This window comes from Chiloscyllium punctatum, chromosome 2, assembly GCF_047496795.1.
Source record: "Chiloscyllium punctatum isolate Juve2018m chromosome 2, sChiPun1.3, whole genome shotgun sequence".
NCBI lineage: Eukaryota > Metazoa > Chordata > Chondrichthyes > Orectolobiformes > Hemiscylliidae > Chiloscyllium > Chiloscyllium punctatum.
In genome coordinates this window covers 47,935,921-47,958,948 of record NC_092740.1, presented here as the reverse complement: position 1 = coordinate 47,958,948, position 23,028 = coordinate 47,935,921, and the positions used below count along the sequence as shown (strand labels likewise).

The window sequence follows — 23,028 nt, the reverse complement described above, 5'->3', positions numbered from 1 at the left end:
GGCTTGTCCTATAATAGTGTTACTACTATTATAGGACACTACTATTATAGGACAAGCCAAACAAAGAACAACCAGGGAATTCCTAGAGGTATGGCACTCATCCACAGGTTCTATCAACAAACACATCGACCTGGACCCAATATACCGACCACTGCAGCGGACAGCTGGAACTGACAACCGGAAGTGGCAGATACAAATCACTATAAATGCCGGAGGAAACACCACAGAAGCGCTTCACAGGAGGCTCCCAAGCACTGAGGATGTCACCTGGGCAGGGGACGAAACGTCTGCAACACAAATTCCCAGATCGGCGAACAGAACCACAACAACGAGCACCCGAGCTACAAATCTTCTCAAACTTTGAGCTTTGAGATATTTGCACATAACTGCATATTTGTCCTTTGTTTTTTAAATGGACCATCTGCATCACCTACTCATAAATAAAGATGAGCACCACAAACCCCACCGTTATTTTGACAATAAAATCTGATCCATGATCCCAGCTATGTCTCCCAAAATTCAGAACCAGAAACCAGAACTTTGCTGCTCAAGTCAGTTTGCAAATAAACAATACTTTTTTCATTACTACAGTCACCATCTAAAAGCATGCGATTTTAAACTACATCTTAAAACTCCATTCAATATTAAAACAAAATATTTTAAAACTTGAAAGACCTTAGCACAGCGAACAATTTAGATACAAATAAATATTTTTTGACAAAGGAGCTTGGTACATAAAAAACACAAAGTTTTACAACAATTCTCTGTCTCTGACAACATCTCTAGAGAGAAACAAAATTGACAGGTCAGGTCTGTGATCCATCACCAGAACTCATGAAATCTTAACTCTGTTTCACTCGCCACATGCCGCCAGATCCAATAACATTGCCAGAATTTTCTGTTTTCATTGCAGATTTCCAACAGTGTTATTTTGCTGTGTATGAGGGAGCAATGTTTCCTGGCTGTCCAAGTTAACTCAACGGATAAAGCTGACATCTTTAAAATAATACTCAAAACAACTGAACAATTGCTGCTACCCATCATAAAACGCCACAGCACATTTGTCACAACAATAGGTGCATCAAGTAAGTGACCTCCTTAACTGCAGGTGTCTAGCTGTTCTATCCATTGAATGGATAAACTGGATCAGGCACTGTTGCCTTTTGCTGCCATCTAGTGACTACATAACATTTTGCCAGAAACTTATTCAAAACAGAAAGCATCAGGTAAGGTCCTTGATTTTTACTGATGTCCTCAGGAAAAAGTTATGTTGGCAAAGCTGTGCTTATTGTCCATTCCTGCCTTGAACTGGTTATCATGGACACATTTTGAAGGCCAGGTTTTTCTGCTCAATTTGACACCATGAAGTCTTCATTTTGATAAGTTGCAAAAATAAAATTCCAGTGTGAATTGTAATAGTTTATTAGCAATGAGAAGTTCTAGAGGAGAAACTGGTCAACAAGTTAACATTAGGTTATGTTCAAACTCAGCCATGCAGAATCAGTTGCTATGTTTCTAACATAAGAAGAATGGCTACATTCCCAAAGTACTTCATTAACTGTAAAGTGATTTGGGTCACCTTAAGGCCATGAAATAAATGATAATGAGAGTCTTTTTGCTTTCAGGTTCAGAGAACAATTCAGCAGTGACAGTAATGGTGCAACATAACGAAACTCAACAGTTTTATAATTGCAGGCAAGAAAACAACTGTCCAAGGAAGACTGGAGACAACTGCCCATGAAGTAGCCATGAAACAAGTAGTACTGCCTGGGAAAATGGAATTGTTTCTATATGGTAACTGAACTTTTAACTGAACAAGTGAATGGCTCATTATATTCAAACTTAAGTTGTATTTTTGGATCTTAAATTTGAGTTACAAGTTTTTAGATTAGATTAGATTAGATTACTTAGTGTGGAAACAGGCCCTTCGGCCCAACAAGTCCACACCGCCCCGCCGAAGCGCAACCCACCCATACCACTACATTTACCCCTTACCTAACACTACGGGCAATTTAGCATGGCCAATTCACCTGACCTGCACATCTTTTGGACTGTGGGAGGAAACCGGAGCACCCGGAGGAAACCCACGCAGACACGGGGAGAACGTGCAAACTCCACACAGTCAGTCGCCTGAGGCGGGAATTGAACCCGGATCTCTGGCGCTGTGAGGCAGCAGTGCTAACCACTGTGCCACCGTGCCGCCCACAATGTGAGACATGTCTTATTTTGACATGTCTTACACACAGGGTCCCAGAGCAAAATTAAATCCATTATTACATCAAGGTAATCAATTTACACCAATGTCATAAAAACATATAGATCAAGAGGTCAGCCAAGGTTCACCTTTTATTTATCTGGTGGATATTTATAAATTCATAAAATTGCAGATGCCTATAAGCACAGCTGATGGCCATTTGACCCATTATGTCCATTCTGGCCCTCCAAAGGAGCAATTGGCATACTGCTCCTCTATCACCCTTTCCCATATCCCTGCAAGTTCCTCTTCAGCTATTTAAAGAGTGTAAAATATGTGGAAAGATTTATGCCCCAGAAGGAGACGGCCACTCTGCCCATCATGGCTGTGTTAGCAGATGTTATGGACCAGGCCAGACCCCCTCAAAACATTCCATGAAAATGGCCCGGACCCTAACTTTGCTAGTTGTTTGAACAGGTGTATAGTGGCGATTCCAGGAGTGATGCAGCTGGCCCAACAGTTTTTAAAAAAACAGAATTTATTTGCAGAATGAAACACAAGGAAAAGAGAACAGAATATAGAATAACTTAACACATCAAAAAACCTAACAGATTATCCCAACTTTATAACGCTTTTCCAAATTCTTTGAACAATCTTTGGGAAAGTAAGGTAAAATCAAACATGGGATCTGACAGGAGAGATGTCAGAGAGATTCAGCATAGAACACCCTCCTCCATGTTGCTGTTTCTTTGACCTCAAAACTGGCTGACTGCTCTGAATAGCCAGACTACTAAGAACCAAACCAGAGTAAATCTGAGCTGGGAGAACTGGCCACTCCCCTTCCATTGTACAAGTGCTTTTGTTTTTAAACTTAAAAGCTTCCTCAAGTAGATCAAGCCAGACATTTCAAATCCTGTGTCTCGTAAAACACTTTTGAGAAAAGCCAAGGACAACACAACCTTGTCAAAGGAGCAGCATCATCACAAGAAAAAAAACCCTCATCCCATTTCCCAACACTAGGTTCATATCCTTGGGAGGTTATGAGACTTCTGGTGCACATCCAGTCACTTTTTAAATCTTCATTGTGAAAGAAAGAAATCTTACCACAAGTCCAATCTGAACACTTTGCTTCGCATGATCTTTTCTCTTCTGCAGCTGTTCACAGATACACATCAGATAGTTGTTGGGAAGCTCACTAGGCACACCTCCAACTTCAACTGAGTCACTGTCCAGGTTCAGCAGTGGGTTAATATGTAGCAGTCATTAAGGACAATAGAGCAAATTTGCATTTAATTAAGTATACATCTGCCATTCCACTTACTGTCACCAAATCCGGTTCAAAAATCACAAATGTTAATTCAATTCCACTTTGCAGTCCTCTTATCAGACAATACTATATATTTAGATTTCTCAGATGTACAATTATTTGTAGCACAGAAATAGGTCATCTTAAGACCATAAGTCCATAGGAAATAGAAACATAAGATAACATTTGGCCCCTTGAGCCTGCTCTACTAATCAATAAGAACCTGGCTGATCTGACATTCCTCACATCCACATTCCTGCCCTTACCCTTAACTGATCAGGAATCTATTTATCTTGGCATCACCGCTCTCTATGGCAAAGAGTTCCAAATACTTACAGCTCAATGGAAGAAATTTCTCTTCAGCTCAGTCTTAAATTGGCATCTTTTTGTTCTGAGGGAACTCACACACCCCTGGCCCTTGACTCCAATGGGGGAAAACATCCTCAGCAATGACCTTGTCAAACCCCTTATAAATCCAAAATGCTTCAATGAGATCACCTCTCATTCAACTAAATTCCAATGAGTACAGTCTCAATCTGTTTAACGTTAGTTCGTAAGACAATCCCTCCATATCTAGGATTATCCTAGCAAACTTCTTTGAACTGCCTCCAATGAAATAATATCTTTCCTTATATAAGGGGACCAAAGATACTCTCAGTACTCCAAATATGGTCTCGGCAGCACCTTGGACAGTTGCAGTAAGGCTTCCATACTCTTACAGTCCAAACCCCTTGAAGTAAGAGCCAACATTCCATTAGCCTTCCTGATTTCAAAAATTAGCCAACTTTTTGTCCATTTTTGTAACCTATTTCTGTAAACTGTATCCCTCTCACAACTTGCCTTTCTATATATTTTGTGTCATCTGCAAATTTGACTGCAGTACATTTACTTCCTTCCTCCAAGTCATTAACATATATTGTAAACAGTTGCAATCCCAGCACCGACTCTGGAACTGCATTCATTACAGGTAATCAACCTGAAAAATAAAACCCTTTATCCACACTCACTGTTTCCTGTCCATTAGCTAATCCTCTTTTCATGCCTGTAGACTACCTCCAACATTATATGCTCTTATGATGTAACTTTCATGAGGTACCTTGTCAAATACCTTCTGGAAATCCAAATACAGCATCTCGACTGGTTGCCCTCTATCCACTCTGGTCGAGACTTCCTCAAAAATAAATTTTTAATATGGTGAATGAACCATGTAGGTTAATATGACAATCTAATAACTCCATACTTACTTTTACTGATATCACCCTTTCATGGTCAGATTACAAGGAGTCATATTCCAAACATCAGGTCATCAAACCTCTGGTCAAATTGCTTTCAAGTAATATCATTACACTATCACATCATATAACAAGACATGGACTCCAACTCATGTTTTTGTTTCTAGGAAAAGGATAATAAAGAATAGAAAGAAATCTTTAATAGTGAAATTGGTTTGACTGACAGACATGGAAATAATGTTCCCACTCATGGGCAAGATCAGAAACTAGCTTAGAAGTGCAAGATAATCACTGTCAAAAATAAAATTTGGCAAAATATTTCAACTTCTATCACCTGATTTTAATGCCTGTGATCTTTCATGAATATAGTTTTAAAAATAAAGAAAAAGAATGCTAATTTAAAATGGCTAATATTGTTTAAGCCAAACTCACGAAACTAAAGATAAACAAAACTAGCCACCAGGATACATGAACACCAACTAGCCACAAAAAGACATACCCTCTCTCACTAGTATCCTTACATACAGATGAGAAAGGACACCATTTCGACTGGGACAACACATCCATCCTAGGACAAGCCAAACAAAGACACGCATGAGAATTGCGAGAAGCATGGCATTCCAACCGGAACTCTATCAACAAACACATCGACTTAGACCCCATCTCCCACGCCCTGAGAAAAGGAACAGGAAGTGACTTCACCACAGCAAATAATATCACCACAGGAAGTGACATCACCAACCCAAAGAAACCCAAACATATCAATAGAAAGCAGGGATTTTCAGCATTGCTTCGCCTGAGGCCCACTGAAGATGTTACCTAGCAGGGTAACAAAACATCTGGAAATGAACCTTCCAGCTCAGCGAGCAAACCTAAGTCCAAAAGATAAACAAAAACAGTCCAAGCTGAAATTAACATTTTATGAAAAGACACCAGGATGTGGTCAGGAATGAAGAAAACCTCATCGCCTATTTTTGATTTACATCTTTCCAGAGGTTCCACATATTGAGATGAAAGTCACCTATTCAAAAAAATAAGGGAACCAGATGTAGCAATACACAAGTTAACTATATTTGAGGAAGACAGTTTTCGGGCAGAACACAGAAGGAAAATGGATTTTTAAGACCGAATTAAAAGAGTCGCTATCTCTCTCTCTCTGTTTCACTCAGCATCTCAAAAGCAGCGGTCAGTCACAAAGGAGACTCATCTTTTCACTGAGAAATCAAGAATATTTACAGATTTCAGCTGCTGAGGATACATCACATCCAGTAAATATATGGGTTCAGGTTAAGATTTAACACCTTAAGAACTCTTAATGATTTGCTTTTAAAAAAAATATACTTTATTGGATCTTCCTTTGTACCAGATAATATCTTCAGTTTAAGCTTTAAACCTGTGTTTGTATGCATGCTTGATGTCACATTTTATTATTTTTCTTGAGGATAATAAGTAACAAAAGTCCCCTTTCTTTCACATACAAAAACCTTGATAACTGAAGCCTTCATTTTGATCGAGAGAACGAGGTTTTAATTAAAATGCTTATTAATTAAAATAATTTAGCTAGATGCTAAAGTGAGAAAACAAAAAGTTAGATGTGACTGACGAAGAGTGGTTAATTAAAATAGGTGGAGCGAGCAGGGCAATTTGCCCCTTCTCATCTGGTTGTAACATCACTGGTGAATCCAATAAGCAACTCAGAAGCACTACTCCAACTAAAGAGTTGGCAAGAATGTAGAATTTGCTACTACTGGAAGTAATTGAGACAATTACACATATGCCTTTCAGAACAAACTAGAAAAAAAAAGCATGTGGAAGGACTAAGAAATATCGATGGCATTAGTTGAAAATGCTTGGGAGAAACGTCATGTGGAGCAGAACACTGGGGTAGATCTATAGACTGAATAGCCTGTTTCTGTGCTATAAAATCCTACCTAACTATATAAGACAAACTAAAGACAAGACCCGCATCATTAAGCAGCAAGTTTTACTGTCACTGAGGATCACATCTATACCTTGAATGCAGCATGGCATCATGCTATCACTAAAAGAAACTATTAAATGTTGAAAATTCATTAAGAAAATCAATGCAAGCACTTCTCACTTTATGCTCATTATTGTTTAAAAAAATCAGAAGAAATAATCTTAAGGCTTAAGTTACATAACTTTACACTGCTTTTTAATATCCTGCATTTCTCTGTTAGCAGTCAGCAACGCCAACACACAATTTTCCCATGAAATCCCAACCAGGATCACCTCCTGAACACAAGCAAAATCCCCTAAAAATGTAAAATTCTAAGGCTTGTGCGTGGGAATCTGCAACACAGCTGTCAGGTACATTAACCCTGCCAAATTGGGATCATTCTGGACAACAGAACAACTCTGCTCACAGAATAAATCTACATGAGCTTAAAACCCTATGAGGGGGCCTTCTTGTGGCACCGAGGTAGTATACCTACTGCTGGACTGAGAGGCCCAAGTCCCATAAGCTCCAAAGGTACGTAATAAGATCACTAAATAGGTAGATTAGAAAAAAAACTCTTCTTTTTTACTTAAAACCCTATGAGGAGTGGTAGTATCCCAGTGGTAGTATCCCAACCTCTAAACCAGCAGGACTGGGTTCAAGTCCCACCTGCTACAGTGGTGCATAATAATGTCTCTGAACAGGCTGATTAGAAAATATCTGAAAATCCTGAGACCATCAGTGCACTTCCCTGTTCACACCATGAGGTGGTGCAATGGAGAAGCGAACAGAGTTCAAAGAGATAATGGAGCTGAAAGGATATCTTCTCCAATGAGTGTAGACTTGGTGTAGAGAGCAGTCAGCTTGCGAGTGAACAGATTGCCTTTGTTCTCTCCAACAGCTTTAAGAGCTGCAGTCTCAGTCTGTTTCACCACTCCCACCTGAAACAGATACATACACAGTAATGTGCTTCAGATTCAATGCAATATTAAAGGAAATGCATGGTCAATAACATCGCATGTTGCTGTTAAGTAGTGGATGAAAATACTGCAATTCCTCAAAAACAAATTCACTCAGATTTACGATTTGCTAACGGTAGAAATACTCTAGTTCATTGGTTTTAAATTAATTTACAGGGTAACACAATGTATATTTAAATATAAAACTACATATTTCAGCACAACTTGCATTAACTCGAAGAACACTGTACACATTTTTGAGATGTAAAATTTGCTTGGTAGTATAGTACTTGCATATTAAAAAACATTAGCTACGACCAAATGGAATTATTCTGCCACTAGCTGTCATCCATTACACAAAAGATAAAACACTTATTCTCTTACAGTAAAAAAATGCCTTCAAAGCACTTTACACAAAAAAAAGAAAAAAAAGTCAAGTTGAGTACAGGAGGGAAAAGAGCAAATGGAGAGAATTGGGATGTTAGGCCACAAAGATAGTTCAAGAGAATGTTTTGGTAAGTCAGCACTCCAGTGCAGTTCTGAGGAGTGTTACATGGCTAGCACTGCCATCTTCTGGATGAGATATTAAAGTAAGGTTCTTGAGCTAGACGCTCAAAACTCCCACAGAATTATTTCAAAAGAAAGGGTGTCCCGGCCAGTGGATCAATCAATTAAGATCACATAAACAAATGACAGTCATTATCATGTTATCATTTACAGGAATAAGTCAGTCACATTGCTTCCTACGTTAAAGCAGCGACTGCATTTCAAAATGTACTTCAGTGACTGCAATGCAACTCGGTCACGAAAGGTGCTATATAAAGGCAAGTCTGTCCTTCTTTCAAAAATAAGTGAGAAACAGCCAAATGGAGATGTGATTACAGTTTCAATGGCAGTAGGGTGAAAAGTTATAAAGGTAGGGCAAAGTTGTGGAATCGGAACAAAATGTTCTTGATTATGAAACGAGCAAGTGTCAGGCAAGAGCAGTGCCTAGACATGGAACAGGAAATTGAGCTCAGGACCAAGCTGCATACCCAAGACAGCAGACCATGAGGCTCTTAGATGCTAGGTAAAAGTAGAGAGACGTTAACAAGGATCAAAGATTAGCTTTAACAGATATCATCATCATTCTTCCCCTTCACCCCTTCTGTGAAAGGCCTCATAGATATCAATCCAGAATTCATTTTCTGGGGAGGGTTTTGGAAGAGACACATCATTCCTTCACCCACAAACAAATCTCACCCTCCTGATGGTCTCCATATAAGTTATCTGCCCAGAGTCACTGCAGAGAATGACACAGAGATGGCACAATGGAACAACCTCAAATGTATTGTAAAACTGACATCAAAGCTTACTAAATTTGAAAATGGAAAATGTTAAATGGAATCCTAGAGAATTCCACGCGACAAAGAGCAGTAAGAAAGTCTACATTCCTCCCACATCTTCACCCTCCCAGCAGCAAGTTATTACATATTGCTAATCGCCATTACTTTGAGTTTCCAAGAATGGTAAGTGTATGGAAAAAAACCAAGCAAAAATTTAGCCAATTATTCTTCAACCTTTTAAGAGAAGGGAAACAGTCAGAACTCAGTAAGCATACCTTATATCCTTTAGCGACTAGCCGACGGACATGAACAAATAGACGGTGAACTGGTATGCTGGCAGTCATGAAGTTATGGTCAGGGTGACAGTAAATATTCAGCTCTCGAGCTGCAGTCTGAAAACATATGCATGAAGTCACTGTGTTAATAAATCCTGAAAACTGGACACAAAGTAACAGATGTGAAACAACTTGTCAAGGAGAGAAAATTTGGGATAAGAATTTGGAGGTACTTAAAGGGAATATGGGAGAGGGATGTAACTGGTTTTGGTGACCACACTGACTGTCCCAAACTCGCACTTTTCTTTCATGCAAGACAGTACCAGCACCTATTAGCAAACCAGATACAGGAATGAAAATAACAACTTTCAACCGATACACCATTTCTTTTTACTCAACTGCAGATGTGAGCATCCCTGGCAAGGCCAGCATTTATCATCCAACCCCAATTTGAGAAGGTTGTGGTAAGCCAGCTCCTTGAACCATTGCAGTTGTTGTGGTGCAGGCATTCAGGAGAGTCTCAGCACAGTACATTATTCCCTCTTTCTCCACATACCCTTTGATCCTTTTAGCCCTAAGAACTATAAGTAACTCCTTCTTGAAAACATTCAATATCTTGGTCTTAAGACTTTCTCGACAATTTACAAGGAAAATGTGAATTGCCTGGACATCACAAAATTTAATTTGGCACAAAATAGGTCTAAGCTAGTAAAAAGCCACTTTTTATTTTAAAAACAGTGACACACGCTTACACAAAAAAAATCCTAAATGCACCTACTGCAGATTAGTGAGGTCAAAACTAATACACATCCACTTCATTTGTGCAAAGCTGAAGTCAGTTGCTATCCTCATCACTGCATTTCAGATTTAAAATTTAACAATTAACGCAGTGTTGAATGTAAGTGTCCACTAAACTTTTCCCCAATTGTAGCTCCTGAACATAGGCAAACTTAAGCTTGAGATTCCACATTAATTTGTAAGGAATTCAGGAATTTCAGGTATTCCTAACTTCCAGTTGGATAAGCATTCTCGAAAACTTGAAAACTGTCCTTTCACCCATACAGCCTCTCTCCTAACACGTAACTTGCAGCCTCTCCTCCTCCACTGTGTTTGAGAATCTTTCTTCTCCCCCCATACACTGCACAGACTCTTTCCTCCCCCTCTCTGCCTTCACAGCTCTTTCTTCCACCTCTCATTTCCTTGGAACTCTTGCTTCCTTGGAGCCTCTTTCTCACCTGACAGATGCTTTAAACCCTCCCAAATAAGACTGAACTGACTCATAACAGGTGAATTTCTGGTTTCCCCCCCCCCGCCACACCCCGATCACACACACAAAAGGCCCTTGGTCTTAGCTTTCCTGCCTCAGCAGCACCTAGTAACTCACTCACTTATTTTCCTTTTCTTTTCACTTGCCGTGTTTCTGGGTTCAGTGTTTGCTGGTGATGTGTGCACAATGTGCTTAGCAATACCCAGTGCAAGGGAGAACCAGCCTGTGATTGAAGATGAAGCTCCTGAGACTCTATCCATTCTATGATGAAGTGACTTTTCCCTAATGGTCTGCTCCATGATTGAATTTTCCCAGGCATTTTGGGGACTTCAGTGACAAGTCAATATGCCATCCCATGTATTTGAATCGCTGGTTACAAGTCCAAACGGTGTGCAACTCGAAGGGGTCTTGCAGATGGAGCCCACATGTTTGCTCCCCTTTTCACAGAAGTTCTTTCCACATTCACAGATTTAGTTAAGTGCAGCTACATGAGTTAGCTCCCCATATTTGTCAGAGAAAGACCAACTTTATTTCACATCTTGTTGGTTTCCAAACATTTACTCAACAAGAATTATTCCTCTGATTTGCCTATAAAAAGATTTGTTCTCATTCTAATCAGGAGTGAACCATTCTTAACATAGTCAAGGAATTGATTTATGACAGTGCATGTGTGTTCTATGTCTAGTCACCATGGCTAATTTATTTGCTAAAGCAGATGCAGACAGGTATATTTGACACATTCTAAGAAAGCAAATAACAGAGCATATATTTATGGTATAAAGTGCATTGCTCAGAAAGTGGAAATACTTCACTTCAAATTGCACTGACATTTGAACTTTGCCAAAACGGAGAAAGTAGGGCATCTTCCAAAATGCAACACTCTTGTGCCTGTGGCAAAGTAAATCATAGCTCTGTGTCCTTCTCAGCCTTCAAAACTATCATCTGACAGTGACTCTCCATGGTCATTTTAGATTTGCCTAGAATTGCAAACAACCTTTCCATATCTACCCTCTTAACACTCCTCAGGGTCTGATATGTTTCAATCAAGGCTTCACTTACTCTTCTAAACTCCAGAGGATACAAGCCTATCCTGTCCAACTTTCCCTTATAGCATAACCCACCCATTCCAGTTGTTAGTCTCGTAAAACATCTCTGATCTGCTTCCAACATACTTTCATTCTTCACAAAAGTATCAGTACTGTATGCAATACTTCAAATATAGTCTCACCTGAGTCAGTATAACTAAAGCAGAACTTCCTTACTTTTGCATTCAATTTTCCTCACAATAAACAAAACCATTGTATTAGCATTCCTCACTACTTGCTACACCTGCATACTCATCTTTTATAAATCATGCATTAGGACACTCAGATCCCCAGGCATCTCAGAGTTCTACAAACTCTTAGCATTTAGATAATAAGCTTTTGTTTCGTTCTTCCAGCCAAAATGAACAATTTCACATTTCCAGATCTTTGTCCAGTCAAAAACCACTGTAGCGACCTCACGTCTTACTCAAAACCAAATTTCCTACTTATGTTGGTGCCATTAGCAAATTTAGCTACCAAATCTTCACTGCCTTCATCTAAGTTATCTTGTATAAAATGTTGAGGAGTCAGCACTGGCTCCTGAGTCACATCACCCGTTATAGCTCGGCAACTGGATGATAACCTTTCACATCACCTGTTATAGCTCGGCAACTGGATGATAACCTTTTTTATTCCTACTATCTGCTTCCCGTTAGAAAGCTAATCTTCTATTCGTGCCAATGCACAAACACATCACCACGTGCTTTTAATTTTCACAATAACTTTTGAGGTGACATCTTATTAAATGCCTACTAGGAATGCAGTTATAGTTTACTATTGATTCCCCTTTATCCAAAGCACATTACTTCCTCAAACAACTCCAATGGATCAATTAAACATGGTTTCTCTTTCACAAAACCATACTGACAATAGCTAATTACTTTGAATTTATTTAAGTGCTCTCCCATAAGATCTTTAATAATAGCACATAACATCTTCCCTATGACAGACGTTAAGCTAGTAAAACCAAAGTGCTGGAAAAAATTCAGCTGGCCCAGCCCCATCTGTGGAGAGAGAGAAATTGCATGGACATAGAGTTTAAAATTACTCTGAATCCTAAACCAAGAGGCTATATGAGGGTTTGAGATGCACACATGCATCTTTTCCAAGATTGATTAATCCAATTCATAATACAAAGGGTTTCACTGTTCAACCTTTCAGGCCATGCTATTATAGGAATGTGTCCTGGAGAGCAACACCAGCAGTAAACTGCTAATTGGTGGTGCTGAGCCTGACATTAAGAGAGTATGTGGGTGAATTCTGAAATTTAGTTACATTGGTTTCTGAAATCAACACAGTGCCAGAAGTCTCTGGATATTTACAAAGTGGGAGATGCTAAAGCCATTGCATGGCGTAGAGTTGGGACTAATTTGAATTGAGAGAAATGCACAAAATCCCCAAAAGCAGATAGCAAGATGTCATTTCATTTGCAACAATCCATATGATTCTCAACATAAACTGGAGGAGGAGTGCACTATTGCTCTAGTCCCACTACTCCACAAATCAAAGCAGAATAAAATTATTTTCTAGTTACCAAAATAGCCAATTAAATATCTTATTTACATTTAAGTTTGAAAATACAAGATCTATCAACCAGGTTTCTTGATAAACGGTTATTGGTTGAACAAAATAAAACTTTATGTGGAGCCACAGAAAATGGGGGAGATACAAACAAATATTTTGCATCAGTATTTACTGTGGAAAAGAATATGGAAGATATATACAGTAGGAAAATAGACGGTGACATCTTGCAAAATGTCCAGGTTACAGAGGAGGAAGTGCTGGATGTCTTGAAACGGATAAAGGTGGATAAATCCCCAGGACCTGATCAGGTGTACCCGAGAACTCTGTGGGAAGCTAGAGAAGTGATTGCTGGGCCTCTTGCTGAGATATTTGTATCATCGATAGTCACAGGTGAAGTGCCGGGAGACTGAAGGTTGGCTAACGTGGTGCCACTGTTTAAGAAAGGTGATAAGGACAAGCCAGGGAACTATAGACCAGTGAGCCTGACGTCGGTGGTGGGCAAGTTGTTGGAGGGAAACCGGAGGGACAGGACGTACAAGCATTTGGAAAGGCAAGGACTGATTAGGGATAGACAACATGGCTTTGTGCATGGGAAATCATGTCTCACAAACTTGATTGAGTATTTGAGGAAGTAACAAAGAGGATTGATGAGGGCAGAGCAATAGATGTGATCTATAAGGCATGCGACAAGGTTCCCCAAGGGAGACTGATTAGCAAGGTTAGATCTCATGGAATACAGGGAGAACTAGCCATTTGGATACAGAACTGGCTCAAAGGTAGAAGACAGAGGGTGGTGTTGAAGGGTTGTTTTTCAGACTGGAGGCCTGTGACCAGTGGAGTGCCACAAGGATCAGTGCTAGGTCCTCTACTTTTTTGTCATTTACGTAAATGATTTGGATACGAGCATAAAAAAGGTACAGTTAGTAAGTTTGCAGATGTCACCAAAATTGGAGGTGTAGTGGATAGTGAAGAAGGTTACCTCAGATTACAACAGGATCTTGACCAGATGGGCCAATGGGCTGAGAAATGGCAGATGGAGTTTCATTCAGATAAATGATAGGTGCCGCATTTTGGGAAAGCAAATCTTAGCAGGACTTATACACTTAATAGTAAGGTCTGAGGGAGTGTTGCTGAACAAAGAGACCTTGGAGTGCAGGTTCATAGCTCCTTGAAAGTGGAGTCGCAGGTAGATAGGATAGTGAAGAAGGCGTTTAGTATGCTTTCTTTTATTGGTCAGAGTATTGAGTACAGAAGTTGGGAGGTCATGTTGCGGCTGTAAAGGACATTGGTTAGACCACTGTTGGAATATTGCGTGCAATTCTGGTCTCCTTCCTATTGGAAAGATGTTGTGAAACTTGAAAGGGTTCAGAAAAGATTTACAAGGATGTTGCCAGGGTTGGAGGATTTGAGCTATAGGGAGAGGCTGAACAGGCTGCGGCTGTTTTCCCTGGAGTTTCGGAGGCTGAGGGGTGACCTTATAGAGGTTTACAAAATTATGAGGGGCATGGATAGGTTAAATAGGCAAAAGTCTTTTCCCTGGGGTGGGGGAGTCCAGAACTAGAGGGCATAGGTTTAGGGTGAGAGGGGAAAGATATAAAAGAAACCTACGGGGCAACTTTTTCCACACAGAGGGTGGTACGTGTATGGAATGAGCTGCCAGTACAATTGCAACATTTAAGAGGCATTTGGATGGGTATATGAATAGGAAGGGTTTGGAGGGATGTGGGCCGGCTGCTGGCAGGTGGGACTAGATTGGGTAGGGATATCTGGTCGGTATGGACGTTGGACCGAAGGGTCTGTTTCCATGCTGTACATCTCTATGACTCTATTATTCAATGAAGATGTAATAAGTTATTAACATTCAAACTAATAGAAGCATAAACACTTACCATTCAAATGTCCCCAAAAAAAAAACAAACAGTCAAACACATTTCAGGAGAGATAGGAAAAAAAACAGATTTCTCTCAGAGATTCACTAAACAAAAATATTCCTGGACAAAGGTGGTTATTCTTGAGACTCAAAACAGAAACGCATTGAATGTTCCAAAGTCTGTCAATCTAGAGTGACAAGTCAATAATCACATACACTTGTCTCAGGAGTGTTAATACACAACTCATTCAGGAAAGACAATGTTAACAAGTTCCTCTGGGGAGATTCAAGATGGCGGCACCCAACAAGTCTGATTCTGTAGTCCTCTGCCGAAGACTTGGGCAAAGTGGGGCACCCGCCTTCACCACACCTTTTAAATCGTTTAAAATAGCTTTTGCCCTGCGGCCGCCTCAGGGGACTTACCTGCAGAAGTGAGCCTGATCTTCAGGATCAACAAGCTGCAGGAGAAGATCGATGCCTTTAGTGAAGAATCCAGGTCTAGTTGGAAGTCGATCTCGGTCGTGCTTCTACAACACGACTAAGAAATTGAAAAACTCGAACAGTGCGTCGGAGAGGCTGAGCAAAAGGCCACGACCTTGGAAGCTGCTGCCGAGTCGGCCGTGGGTCAGGTCCGGGCTCTCGAGCAGCGAGTCCGGACCTTGGAGGAGCACATCGACGACCTCTACAATCGGGGCCATTGCAATAATATTCGATTGCTGGGCCATCCCGAACGGGAAGAGGAAGGCCAGCTTGCAGTTTTTTGGAGCAATGGCTCCCTCAAATATTAAAATTGGAGTCTAGACCAGGCCAGGTACGGGTGGAGTGGGCCCACTGGGTTGCTATACGCAGGCCCGGGTCGGACCAGCGCCCCCGCCCGGTTCTGTTCCAGCTCTAATGCTATAAGGAGAAGCAGGTGCTCCTGGAAGCCTCCAGAGTCGTGGGGAAGGATCCCCAGGCCATGATGCATAAGGGTTCCAGGATTATGTTATTCCAGGATTTTTCTCCAGCCATGGTCCTCAAGAGGAGGGCATTCGATGAGGCGAGGAAGTATCTCAGGGACCTAAATATCCAATACTCCTTGCATTACCCAGCAACGCTCCGCTTCAGCCACAAAGGATCCGTATATAACTTTAGATCACTGGAGAAGGCGAAAGAATTCTTGGACTCTCTTAAATAGACTGTGAGACTTAAACCGTATGGATAATGATTGAATAATCGTATGGATAAAGACAGATATGATACCCAACAGTACTATGGGTATATCTCTTAGATCTAGACAATTGGCGGATCTGAATAAGGAGCTAGGGCTAGTAGATGTGTGGAGGTGCCTTCACCCCAGGGCAGAGACTTTTACTTTCTACTCTAACCCACACAAGTGTCATACTAGACTTGATATGTTTTTTGCTCTCTCGGCCCTTTTGAATTCCATATTGTCCTGCAAAATAGGTAATATAGCAATCTCTGATCATGCCGCAGTATATATGGAAGTTAAGACTAGAACGATGGGACAGGCCCCCGACATTGGCGTATGGATTCTTTCTCAATGAAGGATAGCAAATTTATAAAATATTTTTCTCAGGAATTCAAAACCTTTTTGGAAATTAATTCAGGTATGGCCAGTAACCCGTCGACGATGTGGGAGACCATTAAGGCTTATGTGTGAGGTTTGATCATCTCATATTGTACGACCCAGAAAAGACAAAAGGGAGAACAACAGCGCCAACTCGAGGCTTGCTTGAAGACAGCTGAGACAGCGTCTGTTGATAGGCCCTCCATTACTAAGCTACAAAGGATCACAGCCCTTAGGACAGCCTTGAATACTGCACTTACCCAAACAGCAAAGAGGGAACTATTATTTGCAAAGCAAAGCAAAGACTATATGAATATGGCGACAAACCTGGCAGATACCTAATGCATCTTGCTAGGAAAAAAACGGCTCCTCAAGCTATCACGTACATTAGGGAAAGTGCTGGTACTCTGACCTGTGATCGTAATAGGATCAATACAGCCTTTCGAAAGTTCTATTTTGAATTGTATAAATCGCAGGACTGTGAGGATAGAACTAAGGTGGAGTCCTTCTTTAAAAACTTGGCCTTTCCGGATTTAACCTCAGAGCAGGTGTCGATCCTGAATGCCCCCCTGACAACCCAGGAAGTACTCGACACAATTAGACAGCTTCAGAGTGACAAAGCACCTGGACCAGATGGATTCCAGGTTGAATTTTATAAAGAATTTATAGGGGAACTGGCTAGTCCACTTATAGACATGTATAATTACTCACATAGTCAGGACTACCTCCCGCCTTCGTTGAGAGAAGCAAATATTTCTCTCATTCTTAAGGCAAGGCTCCAGAAGACTGCTCGTCCTATAGACCAATATCCTTATTAAATGTGGATTTTAAAATCCTTTCTAAAACATTAGCATTAAGATTGGAGAGGTCTTACCATATATTATAAGAGAGGACCAGACAGGGTTTATCAAGGGCCGTAAATCAACTAACAATATTAGAAGCGTCTTAAATATGATACAAGCCTGTCAACAGGAAAGAATACCAGGGATAGTTGTTTCTGATGCAGAGAAGGCATTTAATCGGGTAGAATAGTCATAACTTTTTTACACGTTGGAAAGTTTCAGTGTCGGAGAGGTATTTTCTAAATGGGTCTCAATATTATACTTTGACCCCCAAAGCAGTCGTGAATACCAATGGTTTAGGTTCGGATAGCTTCAGTGTGGGTAGGGGCTGTCGTCAGGGATGTCCTCTCTCACCGTTATTATTCATACTAATAATTGAACCACTAGTGGAAGCTATACGAACCGACTCTAACATAGTGGCTCCAAGGGTTGGTTCAGGTAAACATAAAATCACTCTCTATGCAGATGATGTCCTCCTTTTCTTAAGTAATCCTTTGATATCCGTGCCCAGCTTAATTCATGTAATCAATCTATTTAGTACATTCTCAGGCTATAAAATCAATTTTACGAAAGTGGAAGCCATGCTGTTGGGTGGTCTCGCTAGTATATCCTATTTATCGGGACGGATCTTGCTTTCCCTTTCGGTGGTCACTGGAGGGTTTTCTATACTTAGGTATTTTTATCACCCCAGTATATAAAGCCAATTTTGTGCACCTACTAGAGAAAATAAGGCAGGACCTTCAACGCTGGGGAGATCTCCCAATATTCTGATTAGGCAGAGTAGCTCTAGTTAAAATGAATATTCTGCCTCGTCTCCTATATCCTAGGAGAATGCTTCCTCTGATGTTGCTGAAACTGGCATTGCGTAAACTATACGGCTGGCTTGGTCCTTTATCTGTAATCACAGACGGCCCCTTATCAAATTAGAAAAGCTGCAGCTTCCACAGGCAAGGAGAGGACTGGATTTTCCAGACTTTAGGAGGTTTTATTATCCTATGTAGCATTGAGCGCTTTATTATCCTATGTGGCTGATTGGGTCACGAGACCCACAATCAATTTGGTTAGACATCAAGACCTCCCAAGCAAAGTGTTCCCTCATCAATCTTTTATTTTTAAATAAGATGAGATCTATCATGGACTATCGTAAAAACCCTATGGTATTAAATACAATTAAAGCCTGGAGGATAATGCGGCAAGATGAGGATAACCTACAAAAAAAAACCTCTCCTTATACTTCTATTGTGGGAGCATCGGGTTTTCAGCCAGGGCTGACAGACGCTACATTTAAAACCTGGAGGTCCAGAGGTATCTCTTGCTTAAATTATTCCATTATTTTTCGATAGTAATGTATGATATCCTATTTTATGTTTTGGTATTTTGTAGGAAGATTAGTAGTTAGTTGGGGTTTTTCCCCTTTTTTTGTGTTTTGATTATTGTTTATTTCTTTTTTTTAATATATATTTAATTGTATATTAGTGTTTATACTTGTTTGCATTACTTTGTAATTTTGTAAAAAAAGTTTTAAAATTTCCTTTTTTTTCAGTAAAAACACCTATAAATAAAAGTTCCTCCAATCACGGTTTCAAAGGAACAAATAGATTTCACCTGACCTAAAACAAGATGCTTATTTCAGAAATAAGGAGAGATCTGCTGAAGAGTCATTCCTTGCAAGCTTCTTGAGCCCAATTAACTCCAGATCTCCAAGCCAAGCACTGTTCAAAACAAGCTCAGCGAGAGTCTACAACAAAACTAGTGGCTATTACCAGTCACGTAATTTCTAGTAGCTTCATTTTTTTTTAAATCTCCAATGTCCACAGCGATTTCTTAATGACCTCTGAAAATAAGCCACTCCAGGAGTTTTCACAAAAGTTGAAATAAATCAATTTTGACCAATCCTTCAAAACAGAAGTCCCTCAAGAGATGTCAAACATGAAGCACCTTCATAACAGGCTCAGTCTCTATGAAGCAACCATGGGGAGAATCAACAGAAGAACACCATTCAGCGAACAACAACTAAAATAGTATCTATATGACTAAAACTCGGGCCAGAACAAATACCTGGACTATAAATGAACCTTCAAGTACTTGAGATAGCTAGTGCATTGAACTTTTGAGAAATAAGACTGAAAACTCTCTTCATTTCATGTAAACCAAAGTCTCCAGAAAGAGTGACCCACCTCAGCATCTTCACCAAAAAAACGATACTTGTATCCACACTCCACACACAGCACTGCATCCTTGTGTTGGTTTTTGATCTCCAGGTACTGTAGTTCTAGTGGAGTGTAAGTGCTCTTCGTTCTACGGTTGACTGCACCCGTTTCAAAAGTGTTCTTCACACTGTTACCCTTGTTTGAAGCTGAAAATCGATGCCAATCCAGATTTACAATTTCTCGAGAGCGACACTGTCAGAAATGAAAAAGATCATTTCAGGATTGCTCTCAAATCTTCACAACCAAAATTTGAGGTAGACAAACTAAAATGAATATTTTTCAGAACAAGCTTAAATAGCATGAGGCAACTAAGCAGCAGCAAATCTAAAATATAAAAGGAAATTCTTGAGGAGCAGCTGGTAGCACACGATAGTCAGAGTCAAGAAAATAATGAGAAAGAAACTGTGTTATTTAAACTTGAAATTTTTAAAGGTTTGAGTAAGACATTTACTAAGGATACAAAAAGATTTAACTTTTTTTTGCAAAATATCAGTGCTTAGACATACAATTTAAACTGAGCCTCGAAACATGTTAACCTACCTGATACAATCCGTCTCTGTCTGCATTTTTGGGCTGAACAAAATCATCCCATTCTCTGCAAACGTTGTCAGAGTTTAGATCACAATTTTCTGCATCTTTGAAACTTTTGAACTGGATATCCACATCCGGGCCTTTAGTAACTGATGGTTCTTGCTGATTATCAATTGAAAATCCCTTTAGTCTATCCATGGTAGATGAAGATACAAGAGCATGGATATGTGCTGTTGGTTGATCTTTGGAAAAGAAAAATAAATTAATTGCATGAATTAAACAAAATGACAGCTTTATATTTACAACTGAGGCTGAGGAATACACCCACAAACATACGAGAAAAAAAAATGGATTTTTCTCTGGAAACAAAAGCTGGGCCAAAGAAGGGCGACCTTATAGAGGCTTATAAGATCATGAGGGGCATGGATAGGATAAATAGGCAAAGTCACTTCCCGAGGGAGTGGGGGGGGGGGGGGGGGAGAGAGAAAGAGTCCAGAACCAGAGGGCGTGGTTTAGGGTGAGAGGGGAGAGATATAAAAGAGACCTAAGGGGCAACTTTTTCACACAAAGGGTTGGACGTGTATGAAATGAGCTGCCAGAGGAAGTGGTGGAGGAGAGTACAATTGCAACATTTAAAAGTCATCTGGATAGGTGTATGAATAGGAAGGGTTCAGAGGAATATGGGTCAGGTACTAGTGGGTGCGACTAGATTGGGTTGGGATATCTGGTCAGATAGACAAGTTGGATCGAAGAGTCTGTTTCCATGCTGTACACCTCTATAATTCTGACTCTGAAGGCAAAAAGGATGAGGACTAGAATGTTCCCAAGTCTGCTGTTTTGATGCTCTATTGCATGTGGTCAAGCCACGGTTAATTTGTGTCTTAGCAGACAGAGCTCACTCAAAAAACATAATCTTGAGAATTTTCTTCGATAACTCTTTTGGAAGAACTAATTTGTTTTACCTTTAATTCAACATGAGACAGCTTTTCAGAAAATAGGAGAGATTTGTTGGGCAATCCTTCCAGACAGGCTTCTAGACCCTAACCAATTCCGATACTAAAATATTCTCCACCCAGTCACTGTTCAAACAGCCCTAACAGGGGCCTACAGCAGAACAAGCAGTTATCACCAATCATGCAAGTTCAAGTTAGCCTTGTTTAAAGAAAATTGCCAATGCCTAAAATGATCATTCAACAACCTCGTTTGAAGAAACCACTCAAGAGATTTCCACATAACTTGAAATTAAAAAAAAAATCAGTATTTCCACAATCCTTCAAAACTTAAGCCCTCCAAGAAATAACATATATAAACAGAGTTTTGAAATGCCTTACGTAAAGTGTAAAAAAGCATCTGTAACTTATTTAAGAAACATTTTTGTCTCTCAAACATTTGACCAATGAACCTGACCAGGTGTTAGATTTGGAGGTAGGTGAGCACTTTGGTGATAGTGATCACAATTCAGTTATGTTTAATTTAGCGATGGAAAGGGATAGGTAAATACCACAAGGCAAGAGCTATTGCTGGGAGAAAGGCAATTATGATACGATTAGGCAAGATTTAGGATGCATAGGATGGGGAGGGAAGCTACAGGGATGGGCACAATTGAAATGTGGAACTTATTCATGGAACATCTACTAAGTGTCCTTGATAAGAATGTACCTGTCAGCAGGTCGAGCAAGGGAGCCGTGGTTTACTAAAAAAAAATGAATTTCTTGTCAAGAGGAAGAAGGAGGCTTATGTTAGGATGAGACATGAAGGCTCAGTTAGGGTGCTTGAGAGTTACAGGTTGGCCAGGGAAGACCAAAAGAGAGAGTTAAGAAGAGCCAGGAGGGGACATAAGAAGTCATTGGTGGATAGGATCAAATAAAACACTAAAGTTTTCTAGAGGTGTGTTAGGAATAAAAGAATGACTAGAGAAAAATTAGGGCCAATCAAGGATAGTCGTGGGAAGTTGTGCGTGAGGTCAGAGGAGATAGGGGAAGCGCTAAAGGAATACTTTTCGTCATTGGAAAAAGACAATGTTGTCGAGAATACTGACATAAAGGCGACGAGACTAGACAGGATTGAAGTTCACAAGAAGGAGATGTTAGCAATTCTGGAAAGTGTGAAAATAGATAAGCCCCCTGTGCCGGATGGGATTTATCCTAGGATTCTCTGGAAAGCCAGGGGGGAGACTGCAGAGTCTTTGGCCTTAATCTTTATGTCATCGTTATACAAAGAACAAAGAAAATTTACAGACCAGGAACAGGCTCTTCGGCCCTCCAAGCCTGAGCCGATCCAAATGTACGGTCTAAACCTGTCGGTCAATTCCTAAGCATCTGTATCCCTCTGCTCCCCACCTACACATGCATCTGTCCAGACACATCTTAAATGAATCTACCGTTCTTGCCTCTACCACCTCTGCTGGTAACGCGTTCCAAATGCCCACCACCCTCTGTGTGAAGTACTTACCACGTGTATCCCCCTTAAACTTTCCACCTCTTACCTTGAAAGCATGACCTCTCATTGTTGAATCCTTCACCCTGGGAAAAAGCTTGTCTCTATCCACCCTGTCTATACCCTTCATGATTTTGTAAACCTCAATCAGGTCCCCCCACAATCTCCTTTTTTCTAGTGAAAATAAACCTAACCTACTCAACCTCTCTTCATAGCTAGCATTTTCCATACCAAGCAACATCCTCGTAAACCTTCTCTGCACCCTCTCCAAAGCGTCCACATCCTTTTGATAATGTGGCGACCAGAACTGTACGCAATACTCCAAATGTGGCCGCACCAGAGTTTTGTACAGCTGCAGCATGACCTCGTGGCTTCAAAACTCAATCCCTCGCCAATAAAAGCTAACACACCATATGTCTCCTTAACAACTCTATCAACCTGG

At 40.4% G+C, this 23,028-nt stretch overlaps 1 protein-coding gene across 1 annotated transcript in view; it reads right to left on the bottom strand.

The window, feature by feature from the left end:
• The window catches only part of msh3 (mutS homolog 3 (E. coli)), a 281,291-nt gene that overhangs the window by 244,208 nt on the left and 14,055 nt on the right, over positions 1-23,028 (bottom strand). Inside the window, exons 3-7 of the mRNA XM_072582322.1 lie at positions 20,160-20,392; positions 19,587-19,811; positions 9,252-9,368; positions 7,516-7,633; positions 3,299-3,447 (exon numbers count right to left, since the gene is read on the bottom strand). Coding sequence (XP_072438423.1) covers positions 3,299-3,447; positions 7,516-7,633; positions 9,252-9,368; positions 19,587-19,811; positions 20,160-20,392 — 842 coding nt within the window. The remainder of the gene's footprint in view (positions 1-3,298; positions 3,448-7,515; positions 7,634-9,251; positions 9,369-19,586; positions 19,812-20,159; positions 20,393-23,028) is intronic.